A 15,320-nucleotide genomic window follows, 5' to 3' on the forward strand; every position below is an offset into this window, starting at 1 on the left:
TGAATCAAATCCACATTGCAAAGTATGTTTTCCAACCTGTTCAGCAGAATGCATTAAATCCTGTAATTCTTTATTTTCAGCGCAGTCAGGAATTATCATCATTTTCTGTTTAAGCAATCCAATAACATGTTGTTGACACTAACATATGAAACTGGCAGTTTAATAAAAGCTCTAATGGCCAAGGTTGTAGAAGTGTAAATTTTCTTACCCCATCTATCCAGCGCCCTGGAGTCTCTATCAGAGGGGGTAGGATTTTTAGCAGTAGAAGCCTTAATGCCTTTGGGTCCCTGTGAAACGGTCTCTGGATCCACAATAGGATTTTTAAAAAGGAACTTGTGAGAATCAGGAACCCTGTAATATCTGTCAGGTTTTCTGGGAGCAGGAGGCAAAGAATCAGGGGCCAAACTAGATTCTGAAAAGGCATCATCAACAATGTCTAGTACAGGAGGTAGAGCTAAAGGCCTATGCTGAGGCAGGAGTAAGAAATCCCTAAGCCTCTTTTTTGAATCAGAAAAATACTGGCTTTCCCAGTGGAAATGCTCCCTAAGAGTATGTAAGGTTTCACCAAAAGAAAAATCCTCTGGAGAGGAAGAAGAGGGAATAGAGTCCTCTGCATCAGAATCCTCCTAAGTAGATGAGGGCAAATCCAGATAATCAGAAGAATTAGAGTCCTGTTCAGAAGATTCATAAACAACTTCAGTCCTAGGTCTCTTAGAAGGGGGAGGATGGCTTCCCCTGATTAGCGATGTAAGATCTTCAGCCATTCTTATTTGTTTGTTTAGGCATAGAGGCCTAAGCATGCGGCCTGGGCGTCGGTTTCTTAGGCATGGTTCGAGATTTTGGCTTAAATGATGGAGGAGGCGTCTGTTTAATACGCAAGTCCATAGGCCTGAATACACCCTCAGAAGCCGGTGCCTACACAGCACTCCAGACCCATCCAAGGTAGAGACATCCGCAGGTTCCACAGCTGAAGCATCTCGCGGCATACCGGACTCCAAATGGGTCTCAGTAGAGGCCTGCGAGTCAAAAGTAGCGGGTATCGGCTGTGAAAGCTCCTCACTGAGTACTGGCGACTGGCTTAGGAGAAGCATCGTCGGCAGTTTTGGACCTCGGCGGCCTGTCTCTGTCTTTATCTTTGCGTTTTTTCAGAATCCCGGTAGTCTGATGGCTAACCGACATTTCTTGGTAATTAAACAGAGAACCGAAATATTTAGAAGCGAAAATTTACCGATGACATATAGTGCGCCGTTTAAATAAAGCACAAAACCGACAGCAAGGTACGTCGTGGTCAGGGCCTAGGCAAGGAATACAGTATGAATGAAAATCTTTGAGAGGTATTTGCTTTCCACACGTAATGCAATTATTAACTTTTACTGACTTCGGTAAGGAGCAAGAAAAAGTTTCCCCAACGGGGTACTTATCTTTAGTTGAAGACTTTGGTTCTGAAACTCGAAAACGAAAACTTCAGGAGTCGGCCGACCGGCACTTGTGAATTGCTTCTGCTTCGGGCACTGCACAGCAAGAAAGACTGATGCAATGACGTCAGCTGTATGCTTCATACCCCTGATGACCTGACGTCATGGAGGAGGGGACGGCAGCCGGCGCAGGACCCAAGACTTTGTCAGGTTGACTGAGGGCTATGCAAGCAGATAACTCAAATGTAATCACTGCAACAGTGAAACACGAAGACCATCTATACATTTCTTGGCATTGAGCTTGAGCCCCTGGCTCTGGCACCAAGCATCTGTTTCTGTAAGGCCCTTTGTAGAGTATCCACATAATTTGGGGATTCAATAATGGCTCCCAGTTTGCAGTCATCTGCAAACTTTGTTAGCCAGAGTCCCTTAGTGTTGGCCTGTACTTCAGAGAAGCAAATGTCAAACAAGAGCGGTACCAGGACTGAACCCTGAGGTACTCCATTTGTCACTTGTCTGGAGCTGGATTTGGAGTTGGCTACTTTTAGTGTGGGTTCTGTCAGTAAGCCAGTTGGCAACCCATCGAGTGACGTAGGGATTAATGCCCAGCTTAATAAGTCCATCTATGATTCCAGAGTGGTGGATGATATTCTTGAGTAAAGTAAGCTTGCGATTTGAGTCACTGTGTTCAGACTAGCACCAATGAACTCCAGAACTTGAATAAGGGACAGCTGTAACCTGGCATAGCTCACAGTGATGCCCAGTTGTAGACACAGCTGGAGCAAGTAGTTCCTGGTGTGAATCAGTAGAGGCCTGGTGTGAGCAGACATGAGCCAGCAGTCTCGGACAAGCTGCAACCACTGCTATACATTTGAACACGACAGGGGCTGTGGGGAGACCAAACAGCAGTGCTCTGAACTGGTTCATAACTAGTTCCCAGCTGGACGCAAACAAACCTCCTGGATCGCCTGTCTATTCTGATGCAACATCCTGGAGATCAGCCACATCCAACTGTCCTTGCACAAAGGTGGTAAAATGGACGAAACCGTGACCATTCGAAACTTGCAATGTTTGACATACTGGTTTAAGTTGCTTAAATCCAAGACAGACCTCAGGTTCCTGTTTTTTCTTTGACACCAAAAAGAACCTTGAGTAAGTTTGAATATTTGTTGGTCTGAGGGGACCATTTGGATGACCCATTTGGCCAGCAGTTTTTGTATTTCTATGGCTGTCACTTTTCTCTCAATGGGTGGAACACCAGGAAGTTTTACAGATCGATTTGGGGGGGGGGGGGTGTCTATAGGGAAAATGGTATTTAACAGCCTCTGAAATTAATTCTCTGCACCCAAAAAGAAAAATCTGATGTATTCCCTGAAGTCTCAGAAAATTCAGTATGCAAAATATACTGGGTCAAAAACAAACCAAATAGAAACTTTGCAGTGTGGAGGATGTGAAGTTCAATTCTTGAAACATGTTATGCACCTAGTTAACTAATAACAATCCAACTGTAAAATACATAATACAAACTAATAAAATAGGTAGTCCACAGTTGAGTTAAAAATGGAATATTCTTTATTGCAACACACAAACAAGCAATCCTACTTGAGTATAATGAAAAGCATTACAGACATTCACTACTTACATATAATCAGGTTATTTGGAGCAAGGGAGTGGTAACAGAGGGTAGTTATGTTGAATACAAATACATGCCAGTGTAATCATCCTTCCTTGCCAGTACCCCTTACTACCATAAATCTACCACTGCTTTTTTCTATTTTTGTCGAAGTCTCTCTTCCAATCCGTACTATTACTCCTTTTGCTCACCCTTGACACTCTACTGAAAGTCCTTCATGACATACTTTGTCAAATTCGCATGCTCATTTCTATTCAAATGCTTCTCCTGTAACATTATTTGCACTCCATATCTCAATGTAATTCAATACCTTTTGCTCTCTGTTTACATCTGCAAGGCAATTTACATTAACTGTTACTGTTGAAAAAGCAACCATTCTGGAAAAAAGCAATTTCTTCCACATATTATACATGGCACTTCTTTCCAATGCCCTTGTTGAAGAAATATTAGTTGTGTAATTTCTTCCACAAGCAAGAAAGCTGTCGCGACTTCTCTTACAACTCTCCAAATAACACCAGTATTTTTTTTCTCATTTAAAGTAAAAAGTCTAAAATACTTCAGTTTACGGTCTCAAAATGTCTAGAATATTGTTTCCATTTTTGCTCATTTCACTTAAAACGATGGAGTATCAATCTGTGTCTAAAAGCACACTGCCGCCTAGAATACGCAACATTCTCAACCACAAATCTGCAATGGTCAGCTCAGTGGAATAGAGAAATAATCTTCAACTACTACCCATTCAATTGGAGTACAGCCAGTGGTGCAAGCAGTGAAAGAGCCAACATGGGAGAGCAAGAAAGAATGGCTAACGTCAAATCACCCAAACCTAGGGATAGGGACAGAACTTGGGTCACTGCAAGACTGACTACGGAAGTGAGAGTAAAGCTTTCTTACAAGGTCAGGGATGCACATTTGGTTCTGCTAAGCTAAGATGATGCAGGGGACTGTGGGACGGAGGTTGCAGAAACATATACATGCACATTGAAGGAACAAATATCAAGACTCCCACTGCAGTAAACACATCAGCCACCAGCGTAGGCACAAAATTCTGATGGCTCCCTGGACGACAATGACCGCCTCCTGTGATAGACTCTACCCCCGTAAGTGGGAATAAAAAAGCCAATTAACTGGGTAAGGAACAATGGCTGCCTGGCAGGAAGTGGGGATAATCAAACAAATCTGCAATCTCTAGGACTTCAAATATCTTCAAGAGTTTTAAAATGCCATACTTCATGCAGTCAAATGTTTCAAGTCATTTTTATTTATTTATTAATTTTACACATTAGTCAATTAAAATGATACTTACCTTCCCAATACATTCTTTGACACAGCCTTTTCACACTCCTACAAAAAAAAGAAAAAAATATATTTATATAAGTCTCCCCACCAAAAGCAAAACCACCATTACTTTTCCAGCATACTAATCTGCAGCCCTTCAGGTAGACATGTCCACTATGCTTCCACTACACATGCTAAAAATGTTACTTAACCATTAGTGGTTATAGCACCTTTTACTTTTTTTTTTTTTTTTTAATATACCAGCAGCTCCTTACAGCATCATGACACTTCTTGTAAATGATTTCCTTAAAGCGGTTTGCTACTTAATAACCAGCAACATGTAAAAGGGCAGGGTATGAGAACTAAATTGGCATATAACTCTCTATCTTGGATACAATGCAACAGAGGTATTTACCTTCACCGGTTTAAATTCTTATTCCAAGAAATAGTGAAACATCTTATTCCTTATACACTTTACATTTCCCAACATACATCACTGTCTAATATTTAAAAAATGTTACTGTCTCACAGTGGACACGACAGCTTTTTTTCTGCCAAGCATACTGTCCTTTAAGATCCTCATCAACTGCCACTACCCACCACTTAATCTCCTTTTTCAGAGACATCAACTCTACTTTAAAGCAGCACTAACCCTTACCTCCTTATCAACCCACTTTCTTCCACAGCTGATGTAGAGAAAGCAGGCAAACTAATACAATAAAACTAGAACAAAATCCCATAAGACATCAGGTAAATTACAACCATCACAGATTTTAAGAAAACTCTGGGGAAAAATCATATTCCTTTCAGTGTGTCATTGCTTTGATAATCACAGAACATCCTGCACTCGCCACGCCATACTGTCACTCTTCTAGGCAAACATTCTACAAGTTTATTCATACTTTCCGATATTCTTCTCCCTTCAGCCACTATCTCGCACCTTAACTTAGCTACTTTTCCTACTCTCTCGTTTCTCTCACTAGAACTTACCCTCTTATTCTCACCACTTTTCCTGCACTTTGACCCATTCCCTCTCTTCCCTTAGCATTACTATACCGCCATGTAATTATGCTTACTCACTATCTGAACCTAATCTTCTGCATTCCATCTCATTTTCACAACTTTCTCTCTCCCACTCAGACACAGCAGTTTATCAATATGTACTGACAGACTTTCTTAAATTACTACCGAGTATTGTTAACTACTGTAAGGTATACAACCCTGAAGAGATTTCTTGTTTCCATTGCCATTTAAATTTTTATCAGGAAAAAACACTTGACCACCACAGGGAGGTGCGCATTCAAAACAATAAAGATTAAAACGTTTAAACTTTAATCAAATATATTAAAATGCTTTAAAGTGGATAACCGCCTTTGGCTCCTGCCTTCTTCAGATCATATACATTAAATCAGCTTCCTTGTTTAAAAGCTTTTGGCTCAGTCAACTACAACCAATCAAATCCCTTTTCTTAGCTTGCATTTCACTAGCATTGGTTTTAAAGGAAAAGCAGTACTTAAACCAGGTAGTCTGTCAGCTAATAATTCAGCTATCCACCGGGTCTCCACCATTTCAGTTGATATAAGTAAATCCCTTCTTCTAGGGGTATTCAAAATAACCTCAAGTGCCATAAAATGAAAAACATGCCCAGGTGAATTTTGAATGTGCTGAGCTAAAGCATTTTCTGTATTTTTAACCTAATGTCACCTTAGATGCTTTAGAATTCTTGCTTTAAAAGGACAGTTCGTTTTGCCTACATAAAAACTAGGACAAAACTTACACTGGGCAATATAAACAACATTCTTTGCATTGCAATCTACATAGTTAGTACAGCTATACTCTCTTCCAGTAGTCAAATATCGAAACATATCTCTCCTAATGGAATTACAAGCTTTGCATCTATTGCATTTGAACTTTCCTTTTCTTTTCATTGAGATATTTCTTCCTTTTGTCATTTCTTTATTACACAACAATCGCTTACGGTTTCTCTTGTTTTTAAACCCAAAAATGGGGTAATCCCCTAAGATTCAAAGATCTCAACATCTTTGAGTGGCCAAGAGAAATGAAGCAATCTGGTAATGAGATGAAAGAAAGTGCTTTACACTGGACTCGGGATAAGAACAGTAAGAAGCAATTTACTAATGCACAATCTGGCAAAATACTAAGTGCTGACACCTCAGCTTTTATGTAGGCAAAATGAACTGCCCTTTTAAAGCAAGAATTCCAAAGCATCTAAGTGATAATTAAGTTAAAATATACAGAAAATACCTTCGCTCAACACATTCTAAATTCACCTGGGCATGTTTTTCATTTTATGGCACTTGAGGTTATTTTGGATACCTCTACAAGAGGGGATTTAATTACATCAACTGAAATGGCTGAGACCCAGTGGATAGCTGAATTATTAGCTGACAGGCTATCGAGCTTAAATGCTGCTTTTCCTTTAAACCAATACTAGCGAAATGCAATCACTTTTATGCCACAATTCAGTTCAGCTGTAGATACATTTGTAAAAGTATGTGAAATTGAGGTTATGAGACTTGGATATACTAGACACTCAAGATGGTTTTATAATATGGATAGAGAAGACATCCTGGCACTTCAAGAATTAATAAATGATAATGATTTAATAATACGACCGGTGGAGCAATAGTCCTTACGGATAAGCTCCTATACGTTACTAAAATGGATGATTTACTAAAAGATGAAAAGACATACAAGAGGATATGATTCAGTGAACTGAATGACATCATCATGAGTACCTATATGATTTATTGCTAACTAATGTGACTACAAAAAACATCTATGATTTTCTCGTAGTTAAAAATCCTGTTATTCCTTCTACAAGAATGCTTCCTAAGATACACAAGGACACAAAAGATCCACCCATCCATCCAATAGTATCTGGCAATTGTTGGATCACAGAACCAGCTTCAATATTTATTGAACACAAGTTAAAGAAATCACTTGCAGAAGCTACTACCGTTCTGAAGGATACGGGAGATTTTGTATGCTCACTGTCCGCCTTTTTACAAAAAATGGGTAAGGAAATAGATGTCTTAATGGTAACTATGGTTGTGGTAAGCCTATTTACAGTCATACATAAAGACTACAGCATAGAGGTGATAGAGATTTTTGAGCCAAAAACATGTCTATGATAAGAGAGAGACACCAATTATGCATGCTATTGGAGATGGTGTTGGAAAATAATGTACTGGTGTTCAAGGATGACTATTTTCTACAGAAATGGGAGGTAGCAATGGGAACCCCATGTGCGAATAGCTATTCTAATTTGGTTCTGGTGCAATGGGAGGAGGAGTTTATTTTCAATGGTTGAACAACTGGGAATGGTATATTCCACTCTATAAAATATTTGTGGATGACATATTTCTTCTCAGGACAGGTAAGGAAACCTGTCTATTGGAATTTGATGACTATGTTACGGATACAATGTCTTTCTTCAAGTTTGATGTTCAGTATTTGAGAGAGAGACTTTTTGGATATTAGTCCAAGTAAAAACAAGGAAGGGAAATTTGATACACAACGGTTTCGGAGGCAGTGTTGGATGAAATCATATTCTTCATTGTAATAGTATGCATCTGCAGCATGTATTCTCCCAAGTTGTTACAGGACAGTTCTTAAGGACGTCCAGATTATGTACTGATGATGAGATTTTTGAATAGGACACCAAGACACTTGGAGAACTTGCATAAAACAGGTTACAAACCAGATTTAGTCAACAAAGGCATGGGAGAAACCGTGCTAAATAGAGAATGAAGAGGCAAACCACATCTAAACAGGGCCATTGTATGGGGAACAAGAAGAATAAAACATAAGAGAATGGTTAAATGAGTATGAGAGGTATTACTTACCTACACAGTCAGGATGTCAAGGACGTCTGCCAAATTATTAAACAGAATTGGAAGATTTTAACAGCCGACGATGATATCAGGCAAACAAGTAGGGGATCATCCAATTTTTGGGTTTAAAAACAAGAAAAACCTTAAGTGATTGTTATGTAATACAGAAATGACAAAAGAAATATCTCAATGAAAAGAAAAAAAGTTCAAATGCAATAGATGCAAAGCTGGTAATTCCATTAGGAGTGATGATACGTTTTGACACCCTACTACTGGAAGAGAGTACAGCTGTACTATGTAGACTGCAATACAAAGAATGTTGTTTATGTTGCCCAGTGTAAGTTATTTCCTAGTTTTTATGCAAGCAAAACATACACCGTCCCTTTAAAGCAAGAATTCTAAAGTATCCAAGTGATATTAGGTTATAAATATACAAAATGCCTTAGCTCAGCACATTTTCACCTGGGCATGTTTTTCATTTTATGGCACTTGAGGCTACTTTCAAAACCCCTAGAAGAGGGGATTTACTTATGTCAACTAAACCGGCTGAGACCCGATGGATAGCTGAATTATTTGCTGACAGGCTACCTGGCTTAAATGCTGCTTTTCCTTTAAAACAAATATTAGCAAAATGCAAGCTTAGAAAAAGGATTTGATTGGCTGTAGCTGAATGAGCCAAACGCTTTTAAATGAGGAAACCGATTTAATGTATATGATCTGAAGAAAGCGGGAGCCGAAAGCACTCATCATCCACTTCAAAGCATTTTAATATATTTTTGATTAAGTTTTAATCTCTATTGTTTCGAATACGCACCTCCCTGTGGTGGTCAAGTTGTGTTGTTTCCTGATATTTCTTCTTTATCTCAACTAACTTTAAACCATTAGTAGTGTTTGTGTCATTTAAATTTTTATTAGCAAATTCTTCGGGCCAAGCCTGAAAAGAGTCTTCAACCAGCATACTTTCCCAGATAACAAATATGCATGACAGAAACAATATGCAAGATTTCCAAGCTTACAGTAACTCAAAGCCTAATAATGCCTCCAAGCATTATTTTAGTTACATCCTTATAGCTGTAGGTGTTTAATATTGTTTAATCACTATTTACATTAGTAATTTGAGAACCCTGCTGCATTTAAGTGCTTGAAAGACTTCATCTTAAAAGTCATAAGATGGACAATACAACTGCACTAATAGTTGGTCTCTATTACAAGTAAACAGATATTAACTTTTATTTGTATAGTATTCATTTATATGGTCATAAATTTCATATTTTTCTAAATATCTCAACAGTCAAGTGGCATATACAGAACTGCTTAGTTTCACATGAAAGCTCTCATCTATATGAAGAAAATGCTTCTAAAAGTCTGTGCATAACTTGAGATATTCTAAGTTGTTGGCAAAATATTCCAAGCTTAACAGGTACTTTATTTACTGTGATGGACAACATCCAGTTTAAAACCCAGAATGTAAAGAACACTACCACCATAAAAGCAGTCTGTACTGAAGAGTTTGCCATTTACATTTCTTTAGTAACCTGCAAGGTTCCAGAAATATGGACATTTGTTTGAAATGTGAGATCATAATTTGATTTTATTACAAAGCTTAGGTTCAACCCACTGGATGTTACAGTTCAAACTTCCAGACCTCCACTGGACATATCACAGCTCAAAACAGAACTGCAGTCCTATTAGTTCATAGAAGCACTGATTGCCACAGGGGTGGCCTTACCAATAGGAAGGGAAGGTGCAGGGTGTGGGGTCAAAATACTCCTGCCACCCCAGTGACCTAATTCCCTTGCTATACTTTTGGCTTCACCACTTGCCATACTCCCCAACTGCCATGTTTTTAAAGAAACTAACATTGTCCATACTTATGGGGCACTGACGAAGACCAGGTGAGACTGACATTTTTACTGATTACACTAAAATAATACATAGTGTGGAAAGATGTAGAGTCAGCAGCTTACAGTAACAAATATGTACTGGATGGGACTATTTTGAAGATGGCTGCACAGAGGCTCAACAAATTAACACGAAATCTCTCAGTGTGAAAACAAAAACTGGAAAAAAGGACCAGTGAAATTGTCAGCTTGGGTAAAATTTGGTAACTGACTAGTAAATGTACTGTCTGGTTGCCAGCAAAGTAATTTGGAGAACCTGATAGAAAATAAACCGGAAAAGGAAGAGAGAAAAAAGTTACATACTCACCATAACATTTAATCTGTGTTGTTCATTTTCATTGTTCCTCAACCTATGGGTTCAGATCCAATCCCTCTGATCCAACTTGGCTGCTACAATAGCTCATGGTAACCAAAAAAAAACACTTTTCCCAAGTACCTCAGATCTTGTTTCCTAACAGAAGTAAAATAAAATATCAAAAGGCTACAGGAGACTATATCTAGAGATCAGTACAAGTGAAGTGGCAATCCATGAACACCCGCTCTTCTAGGAGTTTTGAAGGTAGGGGGCTGGTGGACGGGAAGCTGAGAAAGAATGAAAATACCACAGCTGGAAAGTTATGGTGAGTACATAACTTCATTATCTGATGTCAATTTTCATTCTATCCTCAACCAATGGGACAGAGTTCCCATTATGTGAGACCCTGGGTGGACCCAAGGATCTGAAGGTACTTTGCAGAAAGCACTTATCCAACTGAAGCTTCAACAGTCTTACCAGTTTCAGTGTTGTTCATGTTTTAATAATAAAACATTTTTATCAACAGTCTAATTTACGTTTACGCTCTCTCACTCCCCGTGGAAGAACAGCAATCTCTTTCGTAGTTTTTGTGTTTTTATCGTTTTTTTGGTGAGCTGTTCTTACCTCCTTACTTTTTTCTCAAATTTGGGAAAAACATACTGGTAAATTAAAAGATCGATTAACATTTCTCTCTGATACCACCTTTGATAAAGACGGATTAGTATGCAACACTACTCTGAAAAATCAAATATGGTGGTCAGGAAGACCAGGCTTGAATCTCTGAAATTCTTCTTGCAAAAGTTATGGCTACAAAGAAAATTATTTTCCAAGAAACGAACCTGAGATCGCACTTCGCTGCTGGTTCAAAAGGGGGGTAATATGACAGCCTGCAGCACCAAATTTAGGTCCCAAGGAGGAGTAAAGTCTTTATAAGGGGGGGGGCTTTAAAAGAAGGGTCCCTCTCAGAAAGGCTTTGCAGAGTTTATGTGATGCAACTGAAGCACCTTGGAAACAAACATGAAAATTGGAAATTGCCGCCAACTGGACTTTGATCATCAAAGATGATGAACCTTCTTTGAAAAGTCAATGTAATGAGTGTACCTCCTAATGCTAAAGTACAGCTATCAGTTACAAGTAAAAAATGGTACTCGAAATGAATGTGTCTGGCTTAATAATTCATGATTGGTTACACCCCTCAAAAGTAAAAACATAGGAAATAGAACACCCTCAATTGAGAAGGAAGAGGACTGGTGCATTCAAACAGCTGATCGACAGCGTGATGATTGAATGATTCTTCCAACGGTAAAGGAAGTAAGAACTATAAAAAGGAACTTCCAGTCCCAATCTCTACGATCTGAAGACACCGAAAGCACTTATCGTTTGGAATACAGAGGGACTGTTTTATTCTATACCAAGATTTTAACTCGACATGAAGATTTTAATAATTTTTTTCTACAATAAAAAGGATTTTAGCTGCCACTAAAGCCAGAAGCTCCTATCGGAACTGTCTGAACTGTTTGATTGGTTAAGCTGTAATTACAGTTTGCTACAGTTTTACAACAGCTACTACATCTTCAGTGTGGATACTTCATATATCAGACTTGAAAGAATGGATACCTTGAAACCATCATTTCGCTACAGTGTAACTGCATTCACAGAGTGGATATCCTGTAAGTGCATTTAATTGAAGCATTGGAAATTCATGCAAGTCTTTATATACATGCTGCACTTTTACAAGTTTTATATCATTTAATTACGCTATTTCTCAAGAGAATCGTACTTCATTGGCCATTGTTGTATAGCGCTTCTTTGAAAAGTCAGGCTAAAAAGTCAAGAATATCATGAATGGGAGCTGAGAAAAGATCAGTATTATTCTCCAGCTCAGTGAATTAATCTTTTCCATTTACTGGAATACACCTTATCTGTAGAAGGCTTATAAGAGGACAGGAGTGTGTGTTGGACTGGAGAGGAGAGCACAGGTTGTCTGGCTATTAATGGAATTGGAGAAACCAAGCCATCAGCCCGAGACTGGGTATATCTGGGTGAATCAGTCCTGTTGAGTGAGACTGGAAATCTGGAGCCAGATTCAGAATCCACAGTTGGTGAAGTGAGGCCACAGAAAGGGAAAACAAATCTGTTGAGGTCAGTATGGTGCAATGAAGATTACCTTGCTCTTCAACCTGGTTACTTTCTGAAGAAATTTCAGGATTAATGGAGTCAGAGGAAAGGTATAAAGAAGACTGAGGACCAACTGTGAAAAGGAGCATCCCTTGGTGACTCCCCACTTGGGGGATAAGGGTAAAGTAGTTACTGCACTTGTTTAGGGGAGAGGCGAAAAGATCACATCAAGGCTGACCCTATTGATGGAATACACTTTCCATCACATTCTGATTAACGGACCATTTGTGGGGTAGAAGAATACACCTACTCAATTTTGTCTGCTATCACACTGTACTTCCCCGGAATGTCTATTGCTGTGAGAAAGCATTTGGATGAGACCATCCATTGCCACACTCAGAATTCTCAACACAAGGGGTAGGATCTGGTTCATTCTTGTTTGCTGATGTACCAGACTACTGACATGTTGTCTGTCTGAACTGCAATCATTCCTAAAGGAAGGGCATCTTGGAAAGCCTGCAACACTAAGAGCACTACTTCCATCTCTAGGATGTTGATAGGCAAAGTTGGCATCTGTGCCTCTGTGGGGGATCAAGTGCCTTGGACTGTTTTGCTCAGAAAAAGCCCCCCAGCCCAGCACCAGCTGGGAAGCCTCCGTGATCACTGTGGCCTTGGGCAGTGGGAGAACAGACAGACACCTTTGTAGTATCTGATTCAATGGAATCCACCATTTGAGATCTTTTTTTGTAAATATTGGTGATCTTTGAGTCTACATTGGTTGTTGAAGGACAGACCACTGTGCTGATGATAGCTATTGCAGATTTCTCATGTGAAATCTGTCCCGTGGGATGAGCATTATTGCTGCCACCATGAATCCTAGAGTACAGAGATCTTGTTGGTGCAGATTACATTTGTGACTTGTGATCTGATTGTCTCCACTCTTGAAGGGGGAGTGAGGCTACTGTCTTTCTTGTGTTGAGAATTGTTAATACAAGTTTAAACTTTGAGTGGGTTCTAGATAGGATTTTTTGTACTTTATAGATATCCCCAGATATAAACATGTCTGGAGAACATTTTTGCTTGCTTTTAATAGTTGATGCCTGGTCAGAGCAGAAATGAGCCAGTCGTCTAGATATGGAAACATCTGGAATCCATGCAGTCTCAGGTGAGTTGCTACTACTACTGTGCACTTGGTAAACACCTTGGGGGCTATGGTGAGTCCAAAGGGCATTACTCTGAACTGATCATGACTGGCTCCCAGCCAGAAGTGTAAATACCGCCTGGATCGTTTGCTCATCTTTAAGTGGTAAGTATCCTGAAGCTCTATCGACCACATCCAGTCATCCCTTTCCAGAAATGGAAGGATGGACTGAAACATGACTATCTGGAACTTGTTTCAATTAACTGATTTGTTCAAGTTGCCGAGATCCACAATTGCTCTCCAGTCTCCTGTTTTCCTTGGCACTAAAAATAATCTTAGTAAGTTACAGATCCTCGCTGGTCTGGTGGAGCCTCAGATGACTTGTTTTTTTAGCAGCTTTTGTACCTGAATAACTGCTTGTTCCTTTGACTAGGTGGAACATCGGGGATTTTTCCACACTGGGGAAGAGCAGGAAAAAAGGGTATAGCGCATCCTCTGGAAATGATCCTCTGCACACGGGTATCTGATGTTATTTCCAGCCAGGACCTCTGGTGAAGGGACAGTCGACCCTTAATTGCTTCCAGATGAGGGCAACTGGAACTCCAGGAGCGCTGGAAGGAATGCAAAAGAAACTCTCTGGACCTTTGGTTTTACAAGCCTTGTCTGCCGCGAGGGTGGAGTCCATCTCTGCCCCTGGGAGAACTACTTCCACGCATGTTTTGAAAAGACCCCTGGGATTTTCTGAACCACATTTTCCACTGCTTCGCTGACTTCTGGAGAAGGATCTCTGCGGAATGGAGAAAAGTACGCCCACTGCAGACAGGGCTTTCCCATCTTTCTCACACAAGGACAATGTCTCTTACTTTAGCACAGAATAAGGACGTGCCATCAAAGGGAGCATTGATGAATGTAGACTTGAAAGGCTCTGCAAAGTCACAAGCTCATCCAAGCATGCCACCTCATGGCAATGCCTGAATCTGCTACTCTACTCATTCCTTTGATTACATATGAAATGAGCCTCATGCAAGAGTTAGAAATAGAATGGAGGGTAGCCAACTGGCTCATACATCCTCAGAAACAGATCCTAAGAGGCTATCTGAAAGCTCTTTAAATCAGACCTCTCTTGTAACCTAGTGAAATGCGTCAGGTAGTTGAGGGACCATAAGGAGAAGGTCGCAGAAGCATAGGCACAATTCCCAAACCTATATATCACTCAAGACTCCTTTGCTGGGAGAACAGATAGAGGAACTTTCCCTCATCTAGTTCCTTCCTCGTGGCCACTGCCACAACCATAGCATCCACAGGCACACCTTTTGTCCAAATTTGTTTGTCTTTAGAAGTGGTAACAATTTTGTCTAGTCTCTGGGGGATCAGCTCACTGGTGTCGGAAGCCTTCCATGCCCACCAAGAGATCAACTTAATGAGCTCGTCAGTGAACAGAGTCACCCAGGAGGTAGACGTGCAGGTACCAAAAGCCTCCAGGTACACAGACTCCTCAGACAAAGGACAGTCATACTTCCAATCATCTCTCTGTTTTAGAATTTCCAAGATGTCTCCAAAGGAGACTGTCAGGAGGTGAACTTGGGGACCCTTTGCCCTCATTGAAATCAGTGTCTTCAGTGACAAACTCTTCCAGCCAATCCAAGTGCTTCCTCTTGCACTTCTTCTTGGGGACCTCCACA

General features: G+C 40.0%; 1 protein-coding gene across 1 annotated transcript in view; it reads right to left on the bottom strand.

Moving 5' to 3' along the window:
- Nucleotides 1–15,320, bottom strand: part of AFF4 (AF4/FMR2 family member 4) — a 2,373,445-nt gene that overhangs the window by 1,492,636 nt on the left and 865,489 nt on the right. Inside the window, exon 9 of the mRNA XM_044069901.1 lies at nt 4,355–4,392. Within this exon, the coding sequence (XP_043925836.1) occupies nt 4,355–4,392 (38 nt within the window). The remainder of the gene's footprint in view (nt 1–4,354; nt 4,393–15,320) is intronic.

The sequence above is a fragment of the Protopterus annectens genome, chromosome 4.part0 (genome assembly GCF_019279795.1).
Source record: "Protopterus annectens isolate FY-2018-M chromosome 4.part0, PAN1.0, whole genome shotgun sequence".
NCBI classification, from domain to species: domain Eukaryota; kingdom Metazoa; phylum Chordata; order Ceratodontiformes; family Protopteridae; genus Protopterus; species Protopterus annectens.